The sequence below is a fragment of the Convolutriloba macropyga genome, chromosome 1, assembly GCF_964194025.1.
Source record: "Convolutriloba macropyga chromosome 1, txConMacr16.3, whole genome shotgun sequence".
NCBI lineage: Eukaryota > Metazoa > Xenacoelomorpha > Acoela > Convolutidae > Convolutriloba > Convolutriloba macropyga.
This window is the reverse complement of record NC_134468.1, coordinates 35,917,274-35,934,300: the sequence shown is the minus strand read 5'-3', so window position 1 is coordinate 35,934,300 and position 17,027 is coordinate 35,917,274. Positions and strand designations below refer to the sequence as shown.

Below are 17,027 nucleotides of genomic sequence, written 5' to 3'. Positions count from 1 at the left end.
ATCATCGCTCTCTAAATTTCATCTCAATTTAAATCCTTCATTTCGACTTTGGCCTGATGCTCAAATACAACTTTGCTTCCTAATCAAAACATATCGACAGCTCAATATGCATTTGTTCATCAATTTGTTTGTTGAGGAGATATCACTCAACTACCCTCTCTGGCGCCTTCAAAACAATAACATTTTACAAGAGAACGCTTATTTCAAACACCTAATTAACTTGTCTAACTTGGCCTAAATTATCTGACTTAGCTAGCGCTATCTGGTTAAGAAATTTCTATTGAGTTTATTCTTATGCTTTCTACACTCCTCCCTCCTAGATTATTATTCTCCCGAATAATTGCAAAACCTTGTCCTTTGACCCGATTAACTTACTCCTAAGTACTTTAACCATAGTCGATCTAGTGAAGTGAACCACTTATATTTAGCTCCGGTTTAATATAAACTAACTGCGCCAAAATTTGAATAGCAGCTGATTAAACCAGATTGGAACTCCTGCATTTTTACATTTCAACATATCCTACCTAATTCATCAAAAACGATTTTTGACCAAACTCTATTGCCTTTGACATATATCTACCCAGGGAACCCCAAAATCACTAAAAAATCAAATCTAAAAATAGATCTACCAAATTAACACATTTCCCTAAATCATCTTATTTTGAAAAAAAAATTTCCTTACGGCTATAGTGCTTGATCAAATTGTCCTGATAAAATGGATTAAAACAATGTAGACAATAATTGGGTAAAAAGGCTTTAATAACTTAGCTGTTAACGTCCCTCTCATCATACACTCGTTCACCTGTACACTAAAACCTTCTTCCTCTGATGCTTGAATGGATGACCAACTCTTCTTCCACTGTAGCTACCATTTCTCCTGCAATCCTGCCATGACTTCTGTCCAGATGCTTCCAAACGGCTCCAATTCTCCTTCCGGCTCAAGGATCGTTTTTCCAGCAACAGCTTTGCAATCTCTGGAAATCGTGATGCAATCCCTCTCCCCACCTTCTGCTCAACTGCCATCGAAAACCCGCCAGAGTCCTCCCTCCTAGACTGTTGCTCATCATAAACCCAATTGTACAACACTGTAGCCTTTGACTTCTCATCGGTTTTGCCTGTTCTGTCGACTCCAGCACTGTCCTCTTGATGCTCATCCGTTGGTTCGACCGGAACGCTACCATTAAGCTGACTTTCACTCAAATGCGATTGCACCCATTCCTTCAACTCCTTTCCCAACTGTGCAAAACTACTTCGGTCAACTGCTGCAATATTGCTTTGACCCTTCTGTGATTCAGATACCAACTGCTGATCAATTTCTCTTGAATTTGTGCAATTCTCCAAAGTGTCCACAGTGCACTCAGTTGTACACATTTGTGTCTCATCAGCCCCGTTTGTCACATTGCAGAACTTTTGGTATGACCCTCCTGTCTTTAGCTCCATCAAGGCCCTGGCTCCCAGCATATCGTTTCTGCTAGCTTTGACACCACCACCAAAATCGCTCGCTATTGCAGTTACGTTGTCGCATGCTACTGAGTTCAAACTCGCGGCAAAATTTGTCTCGCTTCTCGCATCGTTGACATCAAATTCCTCTACATCCAAAAAATCTGTATCCGAAATATCTTCAAACAAAATGTCATCATCCGATTCTTCATCGCTTAGCTCCTCAGACTCTGGTGACAGCACATATTCCTTTTCAATAGCATGATGCTCATCTGGTCCATAAGACTCAACTCTCCGCTCAATGACCTTTTCTTCTGTCGGAATATTTCTGAGTTCGCTTACCACTGCTCTAGAAATTTCCTGATTGGTTCGATCACAAACTTCCACCGTAAACTCTAACTCAAGTCCAGTTTGCACTTCATCGCCGTCACCTGCAATTCTTATTCTACTACCACTCTCAGCAATGCTCATATCTTCCACTTCTCCAGACAGATCTTTACCGAAAGCTCCTCTTCTTGACAAACCACAGCTGGACCCAATGCCAAACCCTTCAAAACTTCTGCCAGGTTGCCGAAATTGATCAATTAAAGAAATGCCAAGGCTACTTCTTATATCAACCACCTGCCTTTGAGAACACTGCTGTCGCGTTCTCTGATCTGCAGTATCACTGGTTTCACTGAATTCCACACTACTTCCCTCTTTTCCTCTAACAAACAAATTGTAGCTTCGCTCGTAAAAATTTGGATTGTCAGACAATCGTATGTCAAACTGATACAGCGTCTCGGTCAGTGTCCAAGCTTGCTTCCCTGGAGTCGACCGCCAATAGCCTCTTGGTAAATCACTTACTGTATTCAAGGCCCATCCGCACAATTTTGTAGGCAACCACTTCATCATCTCTTCTTCCGTCCATCCCAGCTTCATGCCAGTGCTCAAATAATGTTCACGCCAATCTTCCCAAACTTCGTAACCTGGTGAAGGAAAACGCTTCACCAACTGATAACCAAACATAATCAAACTAAGTCAATTTTGGTGTGCTCTCAGCAGTTTCTCCGACGAAAAATATCGCACGCTCTTCAAATAATCAGACAATAACCCACAGCAAAAAGTAACAAAGAAACGAAGCCCACCCATGAGCGCCACTGTCGTCTTCTGAATTTCTGCTAGGCTCAATAGTGAGGGGACTCTGTCGCCCAGAAGATCGATCAAATAAAATAAACCAAAGGTTTTGAATTGGTGAAGCAAGCGTTAATTTGTTACTCTGCTTTTTCCCCCCTTCCACTCTTGTATGCTGTTGCAAATTAGATTGCATTGAAATAAGTTAATTCACAATGAAGCTCGTAATATCAATTCTAGTTATATGGATAACAAAGGTAAGAGAATTACTTGCACATCAATGGAAAAGACAAATTCAAGACAATTTTTAATAATAAGTACAATAATAATACAAATTTCCGTGGTTCATTTCCCAAATGAACTAAATCAAAACAGCTCACAGTATCCCAACTGGTCTTGCAATTACAAACTTCCACAGTTCAGTCTCCTCTCTGCTTTTCACACCAAGCTTCTAAAGTTTAGTCCCACTAAACCAACTACTTTCTTTCGCTTATGCGAAAATCTCTCCTGAGTCCAAACTTGAAGTGCTCCCAAAATTCTCCCACGTCTCTCTCTCTCTCTCTCTCTCTCTCTCTCTCTCTCTTCTGTGTCACTTCAATTTATACTCAGCCAATACGCTCTTATCTTCAGCAAACAAACCTTAATCTCTTAAGTAAACATTGCAACTTACACGCAATCTGTCACATTCTGTAGGTGGGCTTTGTTTGCTATGCAAACAAACCAATAGCAAATTATGCTCTGTCATTCAACTGCTACCAACCATTGTTCAACTTTCACCTTATCTTAAGTAAACGACCTTTGGACTCTTGTGTAAACAAATCCACTCCACTTTATCTCATATTTGCACTTGACATGTCAATCAGTGTTTGCTTAGTAAACATTGAACGTTGTTCTGAAAATTTCTTATACCTCTATTTCGGCTATAAAATTAATTAGCTGCAATCAATCCCTGTCAAAAATCGCGTGTTGAATAAATAACTAAACAACCCTAAACCAAAGACCAATTGTAATTTCCAATTTTGAAACTATTTCATGCAATTCCCCAGTTAAAAACCGCCGAAAAGTCTAATATTCGTAAAAGCCCAAAATTTGACCTCTAGGAGTCAATCAGGGGTCATTCGTCAAGGATGAAGGGTCACTGTGTTAAAAATAACTATTGGCGCGGAAAATCCTACCATTGTGACACCTACCCACCAATTTTTATCATCTAACTCATAAATCTAACTAATAGAACACGAGCAATGACCGCGCACACTTTTCATCGACCTCCCGGATGACCCCAAATTTCGGAGCTTAATAACTTGCGAAGTAGTGGTCAAAACGTCTTCGGGTAAAGTTTTCTAGTAACTATAGTGTGCCACCAACTTGCCTGCCAAGTTTCATGACCAACGGATCAGCCGTTGCGAGTCGTTTGCAATTTGAAAATTTTTATCGAGTCGTGGGTGCCGAAACCCAAAAAATCCGAGTTCGTCAAAATTGACCAGGGTGGTTATTTTTTGTCACTAACTGTCTCAGCTTATCATATTAATACCATTTCAAAGTGATTCGGCCGCTAAAAAGGCCAATTTCCGGTTTTCGGAACTCAGGTCGTCCCGAAGCACCGACATCCGGTCGGAATTTGGGAATGAAAATATCGCCAATCGAAAGCCCTTGAAAAGTTACACTAGCCCTCCAAAAATCATATGGTTACTACCAATACTCCACGACCAATTCAATTTTTACGTTCCGCAGCACGGGCGTGCGCTAGTTCCGTGCAGGTTGGTCTGGGATCAAATCCGACCTCAAAATCGGATTCCCCGTACCCAAATTAGTCTATCCCCCAAATTTCAGGTCAATCCGACTTCAACTTTTAGAGAAATTACTATTTCAATTTCAATGTTAACTATTTTTAGTGAAAACTGCCTATTCTTATTTCAAAATGCCAATAAATTTCTCCCACAACTTCCTAAACCCTTCCAATGATCATCTGCTACATTACTGTAGACTTAATACCCATTGCAACCCTTAGTTACTGTTATGTCATTCTCGAACGGTCATTTTTCTGCTCAAAATATCGAAAACCGTCAAATAACACCACTTCCGGTGCTAATAACCCGGAGTTAGGTGGTCGGATAGGCCCGAAAGGTATACCAGCCTGAGAGGACTATTGGGTGTACATGCCAATAAAATTTGGTAAACGTCCGGTTAATATAACCTCCATGGGGGGGGAATCCGCTCGGTGGTATTTCGAAAAACTGATAAATTGCCTTTTTTTACTCTAAATCAACAAAACTCTACTTAAGGAACTCAGATCAAAAAGGTGTAACCTGCCGCGCATCCCTATTATATATGGACAATCATCAGGGGAGCATCCCCAAAAATTTTTAGATTCCAATGATGAATATAACTTAAAAAGTCGAGGGTAACAAGTTTGGAGTTGCCAATAATTTTGCAAATTCAAAATCACACTTTAATTTGGTTCAGATTGAAATTCCAATTTTGATCAAAATATCTAGTTCACTTCAAATCATCGCTCTCTAAATTTCATCTCAATTTAAATCCTTCATTTCGACTTTGGCCTGATGCTCAAATACAACTTTGCTTCCTAATCAAAATATATCGACAGCTCAATATGCATTTGTTCATCAATTTGTTTGTTTAAGAGATATCACTCAACTACCCTCTCTGGCGCCTTCAAAACAATAACACTTTACGAAAGAACGCTTATTTCAAACAACTAATTAACTTGTCTAACTTGACCTAAATTATCTGACTTAACTAGCGCTATCTGGTTAAAAAATTTCTATTGAATTTATTCTTATGCTTTCTACAAAATCTAATTTTAATCTTTGTTTTCTTTAACTTTGATAACTCTTTTCTACAAAGGTCTCCTGCAAGATCTTGCAAGAAAACCGTCTTGTGCCAGGATCTTATAAGATCCTACAAGTTAACCGTCGGAATTCGATTTTCAATCTCTTTTTGGATTTTTCGTAAATTATAGTTTTTCACTTTGATGAAGACTTGTGAAAGAGCCAATTTACATATTTTATTGTTCCGACCCCACATTTTTTTTGGGGGGGGGAACTATATAATCAAATGGGTTTTTTTTGTTCAGTCAGTTTTGGCCGATCGATATATTCATCGCAGAGGAATGTGAGTGGTATCATTGAAAAGCTGGTCCAGCGTAGAATTCAAAATTAAAAAGATTTTTTTGATTTTTTTTTCGAGGAGTTATCGAGGATTGAAATTTTGTGTGAACACGGGACATTTGATCAGTTTTAGTGTGATTTTTCTTTAAATTAAGATATTTTCTATAAAAATAGTATTTCAAACTTAAATTTCCTGCCAAAAAATGAACCAATTTCGTGTTCCTAATAGACTAAAGGTGATAAAAAAGATTATTTCTGGTCTCATAGGGAGCTTCAATATAAAAAAAATCAAAATCTATCTGAGAGTTGTTTTTTTGTCAAACTTTTCTACTTTTTTTTAAGTCACCTGGAGTCACTTTTCATTATCGAGGTTCCGTTAATGTCAAACTTCCTTTACAGTCAAATGAAGCTCAATGAACAAAAAAAAATCGTTTTCAAGAAACAGCTCATGTTTTTTTTTTAAAATTCGACTCTGAGTTTTCGTAATTTTAAATGAAATTTGAATTTCTTTTTGAGGTTTTACTAATTTTTTGGAGTCCTATGACATAAAATCATCGACTAAAATTGCAATACTTTCCGTAATGAGATTTAAGTGAGCATATCTAGTGCTCTGAGTTGACAGCTAATGGCTGTTAAGGCTTTAAACATAATATTTCGAAAAATTTTTCTAACATTAACCAATCACAAACTTATAATCGTGAACTGTGTGTCACTCTCTATGATGAGAGCACCCTCTTCATTCCTACAGTAACCAAATGGGATCTAGTTGGCGGTTGTATCTTCTGCTTTTTAGTAATATGACTTCATAGCACAAGATTCCGAGAAGTTTAAAGAATTTTTTTGAATATTTCCGTTTTATTGGTTACTTTTAAAACCTTAACACATTATCCTAAAATTGATTACTCCTAGTGGCCTAAAGAAGACGTTCAGTGGATCACAGATGATTTTTTTTAGAGAAAAGCTTAGGTATTCAAATGGCTGCGACCTTTTCTTCTCGCACTTCTCTAGTGAATTTTTGGTTTTTGCCTGATTTTGTTGTTGTTTTCATAGTCATAAGAATTTTTGTGAGGTGGTATTGATCATCAATGCATGGCAAACATCCCCATACTCCTTTTGAAGCATATTTCAGCGTATTTTTTGATTTCCGTTGAGTTTATTGAGTTCTATGGCTGTTAAGAATTTAAAAACAATTTTTCGAAAACTTTTTTGAACATTAACCAATCTTAAAATTTTTATGATCTAATATTCTAAAATAAATTTCGTTGGCGGTTTTATCTTCTAACTATTGATTATATGACTTCGATAACACAAGTATTCAAAATTTTAAAAAAAAATTGGATATTTTCATATTTTTGGTTACTTTTGAAGTCTTATCACATTATCCAAATACTATACACATTATTTAAATTTTATTCTAACCCTATTGGCTTGGAAAAGACCTTCAGAGGATCACAGATAAAGTTTCCAGAGAAAAGCTAATGGTTTAAATGGCTTCAAATTTTTTTCTCGCACTTTACTGATTTTTGGTTTTCGCCTGTTTTTGTTGTTATTTTTTTAATCTTAAGACTTATTAAGATCTCTTATTGATTATCTATTCACGACAACCATTTTTTCCCTGCCATCGTGTTATTTCTGAGCGTAGTTATTGGCCTCCGTTAAAAGCTTTTGTGTTTAATGGCTGTTAAGAATTGAAAAAAAGTTTTTCGAATTTTTTTTGAACATTAACCGATCATAATCCTTTTTGGTGGACAGTTATTCAGTCTTAGTACTTGTATGATCCCCTATTATTTTTAGTACAGCCAATTTTAATCTGGTTAGCGTTTTCATCTTCTACCTATTAGTTTTAAAACTTCAATTTCACTAGTTTTCATATTTTTTTTATTTTTTCGGGTACCTTTTCTAATTTTTGGATCCTTTTAAAACCTTATCGCATTATCCTAACACTGATGGTTCTCATTGGTTTAGGGAAGACGTTAAACGGATCATATAAAAAGTTTTCAGAGAAGAATTTATGATTTAAATTGCTTCGATACTTTTTTCTGGCACTTTTCTGTTGAATTTTTGGTTGTTGCCTGTCTTTGTTGTTGTTTTCATCTTCAATAACTTGTTGTAAGATCTTATTGAGCAAATGAGATTGGCAACCAAACTTTTTGTCCCATAGAGGCATAATTTGGCGTATTTAAAGGATTCCGTTGAAAGCTAGTGAAATTAATGGCGTTGGTACTACGATTTTTCTCAAAAACTTCGTGGTTCTAATATATTTGTTCATATTTGATTTTTTGAAACTATATCGATAAAAAAGGAATCCCATTGTTGTCAAAAAATTAATTGAACATATAAAAGTTTTTAGTGAAAATTTCATTCTCTAATGCCTTCGACAATTTTCTCGCTCAATTTTTTTTCTTGAAACTGCTGTTTTTGCTGTTTTGCTTTTTTAGGTAGCCGTAAATTGCTGACAAGTCTCTTAAGCTTGTAATTGAGGGTTGAATAAATGATGTTGCTCGAATCAGTTAGTCAGTTTATAGCATTTAGTCTTAAAGTTTATGATATACATTTTCAAACCTTTTCAGTTTTTGTTGTTCTTTTCGTCAAATTGTAACTTATTTTCATCTATGAGAGGTCACATCCAATTTCTTGTATTCCAAAAAATAACTTATCTACTGATATTATTTGTCACCGATGCTTTGTTTGTTGGACAATATGCGTTTTTTTAAGACGTTTTTTAAGTGATCATTTTTTGCCCTTCTTTTTCTCTTCTTTCAGAACAATCGCGTAGTAAGATCCCATTGGTTTACAAATGAGGCCCCAATAAGCTTATTTAATCTCTCAGTATAATTCCTGCAGCTGAATTTGTAGAAACAAAAATTGAATTAACAATACATAATAATCAGATAATAGCTATTGATTTTAATGGTAGCAACAGTTTGTGTTTTCGCAAATCGTTTTCTAATTTTTTAAGTTTTTGTTTAGTTCGTTTCTAAGTCTTAAACTACCCAAAGACAAAGCATTTTGGTTTTGTATCAACTTCTTAGCAATTCATCATGGACTATTTGTTAAAAGCTAATGATTTTTAAGACTTTTGAATCTTCTTGGTTTAAAAAATATTGATTAATTCTTGAATTTCGCCTCATTGATCGTTCTCTTTGTTGACTTGTAACTTAGTCTGATTAATAAAACTTTCCATCCAATGTATAAATAGGAGAAACTAAGTTTGAGTACTTAAGGTTTTATCTGACTGCATTTTGACGTTGTTACTATGTGATTTTAAAGTTAGATATTCATTTTTTGCCGTGAAATTTTCGTTTTTGCTATTTTTTTTTGTTTTTTTTTGCTCGTAGTCTCTTTAAGTTCAGATCTTATTGTCGCTGTAATAAGGCTTGGCATTATGTAATTCAATTGGTAGATGGGTTGTGTAACGATTGTTTTAAACTCAAACATCTATTTTTGTTATTTCTTCATTTGGTTGACAATTAAGTCAAAAATGTAGATGAGTTCGGGTCGGAACATCATGTGAGACCGCACATTAACGAGCCGCCTTGTTGAATTAAAAATATATAGTGTTAATCAGAAGTGTTATATAACACTTTTGATTAATACGATATTTGTTTAATTTAAGAAAAACCTTAAATCGCCTCTTTCACAACGAATATTTCTGTTTATCCTGTACGCTATATAAACAAACTTCACCTAATTCGTCTTTTATCACTGTGATGTTGTCTTTCATTTTACCCACGCTTTGCTCCAATTCTGCAATGCTCCCCTCATCACCATCATCATGATCATTTCCAGGGTCTACGGGGTCTACATTAGGCGGTTCCGATCCCGATTGTTGCTGGCTTTTGAGCTCAGCTATTTCAGCCTCTGAAGAATCAAGTCTCAACTCCAGATCGCTCACTTTGCTGGCCAGGGAAATGAGTACAATTAGTTCGATTAGCACAAATACCTGGAATAGTTGAAATAAGTGATTATTGGCTGGGTTGTCTGAAACATAAATTTTGGTTATTTCGGTTTGGATTCACTAAAACAAGATCAAGTAAATTTACCTTAGAAAACACCGCAAATAACCTGAAACGTTCAGGTAGTTTTGCCTTACCTGAACTTACCTGAACTTACCTGAACTTACCTTAACTTTACATGAAAATTTCCTGAAAAATTAGGGGGCACCACCTGAATTTTTACCTGAACATATCTTAAATTTACCTGAAAAACACACCTGAACAGTTAAGGTAAAATTACCGGAACTTACCTTAAAAAATTGAAAAATTACCTTAAAATTTTAAAAAAACTGAAAAATACTTGAAATTCAACTTAGATTATTTCAACTTACTTGAAATTCAACTCAGAAGTTTTTATGATTATGATAGAATTTAGTTTTTTAAGCAAAAAAATTGCAAGGGAAGATACGAGATCTTTCTTAAATTTATCAGATGAATACATTTAAATCTGCACAAAATTTTCTGGATAATAAAAACAACAAATCTATAAAAAAAAATAGATTTTGTCAGTTTTGAATTTTATGCAAAAAATAAACAGCTGCTTAGCTTACAACAAGCAGATTTTTAAGCTTAATTTGTTTTTCGCCGAATTTTTGTACTGAGATGAGAGTTTCTATAATTCAGTTTGTTTGTAGCAAAAGACTTACACTTTGATTCAACACGGTGTCGTCTATTGAGATAAAAATTGATTTTGAGGTCTCAGTTCTAACATGCAAAACCGTTAAGAAAAATATTTAAAAGCTTTGCGTAGTGCAGACCAGAAAGCTATCTTGTAAAAATTTTGTTATTATTTTTTGCAAAAAAAACCCAAAAAAACCTTTGCTCGTTTTTACCATAACAAAATTATTAGATTTTGGATTAAACTAATTTTTTTTCTGCATTTTTGAGTTTTTTATGTTTATTTCGTAGTAATATTTGAGAATTCAGATATAATTTTTTTTCGTTCAATAACTCATTGGAGCACATTGTAGACATCATAAGCCAATCATGGTCAACCGCATTGGAGGTTGCACCATTTTTTGACCATTTAGAAGAAAAATAGTTTATCTTGCAACATCTTACAGGATTTGGAAGGAAAATTTTGCAAGACGATGCATTGCCTTGCAAGATCTGGCAGATTTTTGCAAAATAAACAATTCTTTTTCGACTAGGGATCTGTCTTAGACCTGAAATTAGAATTTATAGAATTTAGGTTATCTGAGCATATACAAAAAACTTTTGTAAAGTTTAAGCGGTATCGTACAGCAACAAAAAATTCCTAACAAAACTGACATAATTTAGTTAAGCATTTTTCATTTCCCTGAACTATGGTCCTGATCAAAACCAAACATTTTAAACGTAGTTAATTGCGAGCCTGACAAGAAACATAATTCATTTTGAGAGAACAAGTAGAAGAATGAAACTGAAGACATATAAGTTTTGAACGGAAAACGAAACGTGTCGACGAGAATCGATGTACATTTCGCTATTATCAGCTAGATGGGAGAAAATCTTTGTTTGGAAATCATATTTTATATAGGTTTAAATATTGTATGTATTAACATTTGAGTTCACATACCATGAGTATCAATGTAAATACAGCTGCGACAATCAATGCATATTGGGTATGCTTCAATCTACTGCTATCACTCTTTGAAGGCTCCAGTGGTCGATCGTACACACTATCCGCTGATGTTGCATACTCAGCCCCGCTTCCCTCAGGAGCTGGCTCCTAAAGTAGTGTCGTGAACTTCGCGTTTAGTTGAGTAGATTTCGTAGCGCGATTACGTATTTTAGTATTTAGATTGGAATTTGCGGCGCGAATGACCAATTATGTTTTGAATTGGAAATCGGATTCTTTTAGCAAGTTGATGTTGCTGTCGTACAGAAATCAACTTCTGTAGTTGGGTGTGTTTGCTGAGCGATTTTACAATTTTAGTTGCTGCGAAATTATAGGTGATTTCGCGGAGCGTTTCCACTACTAAATTTGTATATAGGAGATTAAAATTTCTGAGCCTCACTTTTAAGTGGTATTCGCGTCGCAAATACAGCGTTATCTTTTAGACTGGTATTTCGCCTAGCGAAACTAGACTTATATCTGATAATTTGAATTGAGTGATCCGCGGAGAGAAATTCGAAATAAAGAGAGTCAACTGGAAATTGAATTTTGATTCAAGAGAATGAATAAATAGGAAAAGCAGAATTTTGATCAGCTTTTTGATCATAACGTATCATAACTATAAATGGAAATTTGCAGTAAAACAAAACGAGCAGACAGTATGAACAGACAATTACATCACAATGTTATGTAAACAAATTTAGCGGGCATGAACGAGGAAGATCTGATCTTCAAATCAAAATTGAGCAAAATGAAAATAAAAAGACTAAACTGAACTAAATTAAAGTTTAAATGAAATTAGGGGTTCTAGCACTACAAATTGCAATGACCATTGTATACTATAGCACATTTCACCCTCAGCAAAAATAAACAACGAAGTATGTTTGTCAGAAAATTAATAAATTATGCACTGGTTACTATAATTAATACTATCATGTTTGTGGAAAGTTTTACTTAATCTGAATCACTTTCATAGTTGCATTCTGCCTCGCGAAACTTTATTGAACTTTTGGCTCCCTCATAATTCGGAGAGACGATTGAAACGATTGAACTGGCGAACAGGGGCCTACTGTAAAATCTGTTTCCTGTTTTTGATTACTGGTGGCAGTTTTTTGAATTGTTGATACAATCGATTTATTCTGTATTTGCTGCTGCTTTACCATCTGCCTCCGCTTTTGTCTTGAAGGTGCCGAAGTAGATGATACTGTTGGAGGACAAGTTTGTGTGGATGCTAGCAATTCAGTTATTTTTAATTTTTCCCGATGGTATTTTGGATCTCCTGTCAGCGTAATATCTCAATTCAGTTTGTCTCTCTGCTTTAGCTCCAAATTTGGCTAAATCAGAGTTTCTTATAGTCACCTCCCGTTTTCCTAATTTTTTTATTTTTGACCTCTATGCGTCAGATTTTATCACGGTGACCCGGGTGCATGAACCTCGTAAAGACCGTCCAAACTCTGTTTTGATCGTTTACTTTTGGGCTTTTTCTTCGCCAGTTTCAATGCTAGTGAAGCCTCAGTTCTGGCTACTACTTGATCAACATCTGGGTGTGGAATTACTCTTGATTAATTATTTGGGTCTGCATTACACCGTTGCACCGCGTCCTTGCTGAGTCGGTCTCTACTCAATTCCAGATCAATGTCGCTTCTCGCCTCATTGTCCCACTGTTCCTCTGAGGTTAAGTCGTCCCAGCGAACTGTCTCCATGTCTAAACATTTTTCTAAAATTAGTTTTTATGTGAGAGAACTAGGGTCAGGTTCGGTTGAATTTTTACTTAGTGGAGTATTTGCTTTTCTACCAAAATGCGCTTCAAACGGTGAAATTTTAATTGTCTTTTGGCAACATATACGGAGTTGGTAAATAACAGAGTTTATCGATGCTTTCAAATTAAAGTGATTTTGCGCCGCCGTCTTAACACAAGCTGAGTGATTCTTGATTATTTGAATTAGCCTCTCAACTAGCCCAATTTCTCTGTGATCGTGTATTGGAGCTTCAATTAACTATATATTATTTTAAATAGAAAAGGCTTTATTTTGAGGTCCAATGTGGAAATGCGCTTGATCTAATCTGATTGTACGAGGATTTCCGTGTAGCAAAACGTAAACTTGAAGAAATTTTAAAAAAATTCCTGCATTTGCTCTGTCAAATACCTCCGCTGTTGGAAATTTAGAGAATCGATCTATGAATGCAAGAAATAAGACTTCTTGATTTTTTCCATTATAGATTGGTCCGCCAAAATCAATTTGAATTTCTTCATTGGGAACTTTACACAATTTTAATGGTGCCCATTTGCTAGAAGGAATGACTTTAAATTTTTACCGATTTTGACGCAAGGGTTACATTTGGCCGTTTTTGTAATGATGTCCCGATGTATGTACGGCCACCATGCATGTGTTGCCATGTCCGTCTTCCCCCAAATCCCTGGATTTTTGGAATAGATCGCTTCCACGTATACGTCCTTTTTAGAGTTGGGGATGGCGATCCAATCGTCAATACATACGCAGCCGTTCTTTAAGTGGAGATTTTTCCAAAAACTATGTATATAGGGGCTGATTTGGCGGCACCTGTCCTCATTGTTCGTTTGTACAAAATCTCGGATTTCCTTGAGGATTGCATCCTTTGATGTGAGATGTGCCATCAGAGTACTGGAAAAGATTTTTGATATGACAAAGTTAAAGGCGTCTGTGTGGAGATCGTCTGTTGATGGTGAAGTCGCTGTCGTTGTATCCATATCTGGGGTAGATGGTGTTGCTGGTACCAATGGGGCTGTGGATGGGCCTGCCTCATTGGCAGAACGTATTTTTGATGGGGTAGAGTGTTTCAGCTGCATAAGTGTTTCTTCATCAGAGTGAGACATCATCAAAACGTTGGGGAAGCTATTGGCAATTCGTTGAAAATTATTGAGTTCTTTATTCAACTGATCGGTAGAGTGATTTAAGGCAAAAAGCGAGTGGGGAATTTTCGCGTTCTCAATTTTGGTTTTGGAATGAGAGTTATTTGGCGTTATTTTGCTAATTGTATTGCCATTTTGCGTAATCGCAGAATATTCTCGATTTCGCGGTAAAAATTCACTGCATAAGTGGTTATCGGAATGCGGATTATTCGAGGCCTGTTTTATAAGTGGATTTCGCGCCCCAAAATCAGTATAATTTTCTGCATTTAATAAAAAGCGTTTCGCACTGCGTTTAATTGCGTCCAAATTTGCAACTATAAATTGCTCATCATAAATGGAAAAATTAACAGCTTTTTGCTATGGTTCGCGAGAGTCGACCAGTCCCATTTTCGAGCCAGGGGATGATCTATTGGGAAATCAAGAGGTGAAAGGCTATCGACCCAACGTGTTAATCGGCTATTATACGATTTATTAGCTCTGTTTTCTCTCATTATAGATAACAGTGCTCTGTGATCGGTTATGACAGTGAAAACCTTACCATAAAGGTAATATTTGAAGTGTTCGACGGACCAAACAACACCCAATAATTCAAGCTCTTAAATGCTATATCGATCTTCCCTGAATTTAGGAAACGCGGTGCAAAAGCTACAGTACGCCATCCGTTCGGAGTTCGATGCTCTAATGCTCAAGCCAAACCTTCACGGGAGGCATCGCATTACTTTTCGTTTTTATCAACTTGAAATGTTGTTCATGTTCATCTGTACAGACGAATTTTGTATAATTCTTAAGTAGAGGTCTGAGTGGGTGACACTTTTGAGATAAATTTGGTATAAATTTTCCGAGATGAAGTACTGATCCCGTAAAAGGTCGCCATTTTTTGAGATTTGAGCGTGAAGATAATTTTTCAAGGGCATCAGTTTTAATTGATAATGGTTTTACGCCTGTTTGAGTGATACTATGTTCGAGCCATTCAAATCGATCTTTAGCAAAATGGCATTTTGCTAAATTGATACGAAGATTTTCCTGATCTTATTTTTATTAAACAATTTCGTACAAGATCGAGATGATGTTTAATTCTACCTCTACTTACTATCAGTACATCGTTCAGAAAACAGAGTGTATTAGTCAAGCCGGCAAGCGTACAATCGATTGCTTTTTGAAATTCGGCAGGCATATCCTTGAGTCCTTAAAATCCCGTTTTAAAGCGGTAAGTGCCGGTCATATCTCCCCTGACAGTATTAAAATTACAATTGCGGACCGTATCGCTTTGCAAATCTAAGTGTCATAAAGTAGGCCGTTTCTTACGGTGCATTTGGCAGTGTTTGTGAAATAGTTTGAATCAAAGAATCAATATTTAGCATCTGGAACTTATTTTTATGTATGGCTTTGTTCAAGATCTTAGAATCTAAAGCTATTTTGATTGATTGGTCTTTTTTGACTGTGATTATTGACTCTGACTATTGGGGAAATAAAAAACTGGTCGGAACAATTTGATAATTTTTCATTATGTCCTTTGTTTAGTAATTTTTCGAGTTCGATCTTTACTTTTGGTTGAAGGTGGATAGGCACTTTTCTCCTTTTTTGATGCGTGACACGATAATTTCTATGAAATTTTGAGTTGACAGTATGATGTTTTAATTTTCCAATTCTCAAAATTAATTCTGGAAACTTTTTGGCCAGCGATTGTTTTATAACACAGGGGGTTTCAACAGTATTAACTTTTTATGTTCGGGCAAGGCTTTTGTGAGATAGTTATTCCTAATTGATCGAAAATATCACGTCCAAGAATAGGTCGGAAACCATCTGCAACTACAGTGATTTTCACTTTTTGAATTTTCCAATCGTTACAACGAACTGGTGTTTTCAATATTCCGAGTATTTCAACTATATAGTTAGAAAAAAAATTTGAGTTCAATTGGTTTTTTCTCTGACCATTGTGCTTGCAGGCAATCAAACATTATCTCCTTGACAAGTGACATATTTATGATAGTACAGCTACTACCAGAATTGAGGAGCAAATCGCAATCCGTATTTCCAATTTTTATCGTCATGTTTTGCAAAGCGATTGGGGGTGTAATAAAATTTTCCACCATCGCAACATAATTATCGTCAGAAGAGTCGTATTCAGAAATAAACTGTTCATTGTAGTTTATGTAATTTACGCTTTGATTCTCCGGACTTACATTTTGCTCTGTTTTTTCAGAGTTTTCTACATTATAGATGCGAGTATCTTGACGAGAATTTCTTCCATTATTTAATTTTTTCCGGCATACCTTTGCGAAATGATTGATCAGACCCAAATTATTACATTTCTTCCCAGAGCAGGGCAAACCTGACGATGCGCTGAAGTCCAAGTTTGGCCAAAACCTCTACACTGGCTAGTCGCTGCTCGATTGAATGGAATTCTGCCTGATTGATTTCCACGAGCATTTGCGCCGCGAAATCTGTTGAAGGATTGTATGGCATTGATTGCATTGCCATTTGCGTTGTTGTTGTTGGATGATATTCGTTGTTGGTTTTGATGTTCCATCTCCATTTTGCAGCTATAATGAGGGCTCTTTCCCGTTCTACTGTATCACGGATGAATTCACGTTGAATATCATCATCCAAAATATTAGTGATGAATATGTCTCTGATTATCACTTCCTCTCAACTTTCGAAATCGCAATTTGCCGCTAACTCTTTCAAAATGCTATAGAATTGTTCTACAGTTTCACCCTTCTTCTGTTTCCTCAAAAAGAACACATAGCGATCAAAAGAGATATTTCTGGATCGTATAAAATCTATTTCCATCATTTCCCAGAGTTTCAGAGTAGAGAGGTCGTATATGTTATCACGGGGAAATTTATGCGTTAAACGACGTC

The 17,027-nt window shown here is 36.0% G+C and overlaps 1 protein-coding gene across 3 annotated transcripts in view; it reads right to left on the bottom strand.

Moving 5' to 3' along the window:
• Nucleotides 1–17,027, bottom strand: part of LOC142348536 (uncharacterized) — a 46,903-nt gene that overhangs the window by 26,188 nt on the left and 3,688 nt on the right. For 2 of the 3 annotated variants that reach the window (XM_075399919.1, XM_075399913.1), the window contains 2 exons: nt 11,235–11,387; nt 9,369–9,624 (listed from right to left, as the gene is read on the bottom strand). In XM_075399919.1, coding sequence (XP_075256034.1) covers nt 9,369–9,624; nt 11,235–11,387 — 409 coding nt within the window. The remainder of the gene's footprint in view (nt 1–9,368; nt 9,625–11,234; nt 11,388–17,027) is intronic. The other variant, XM_075399928.1, reaches the window with a different exon arrangement.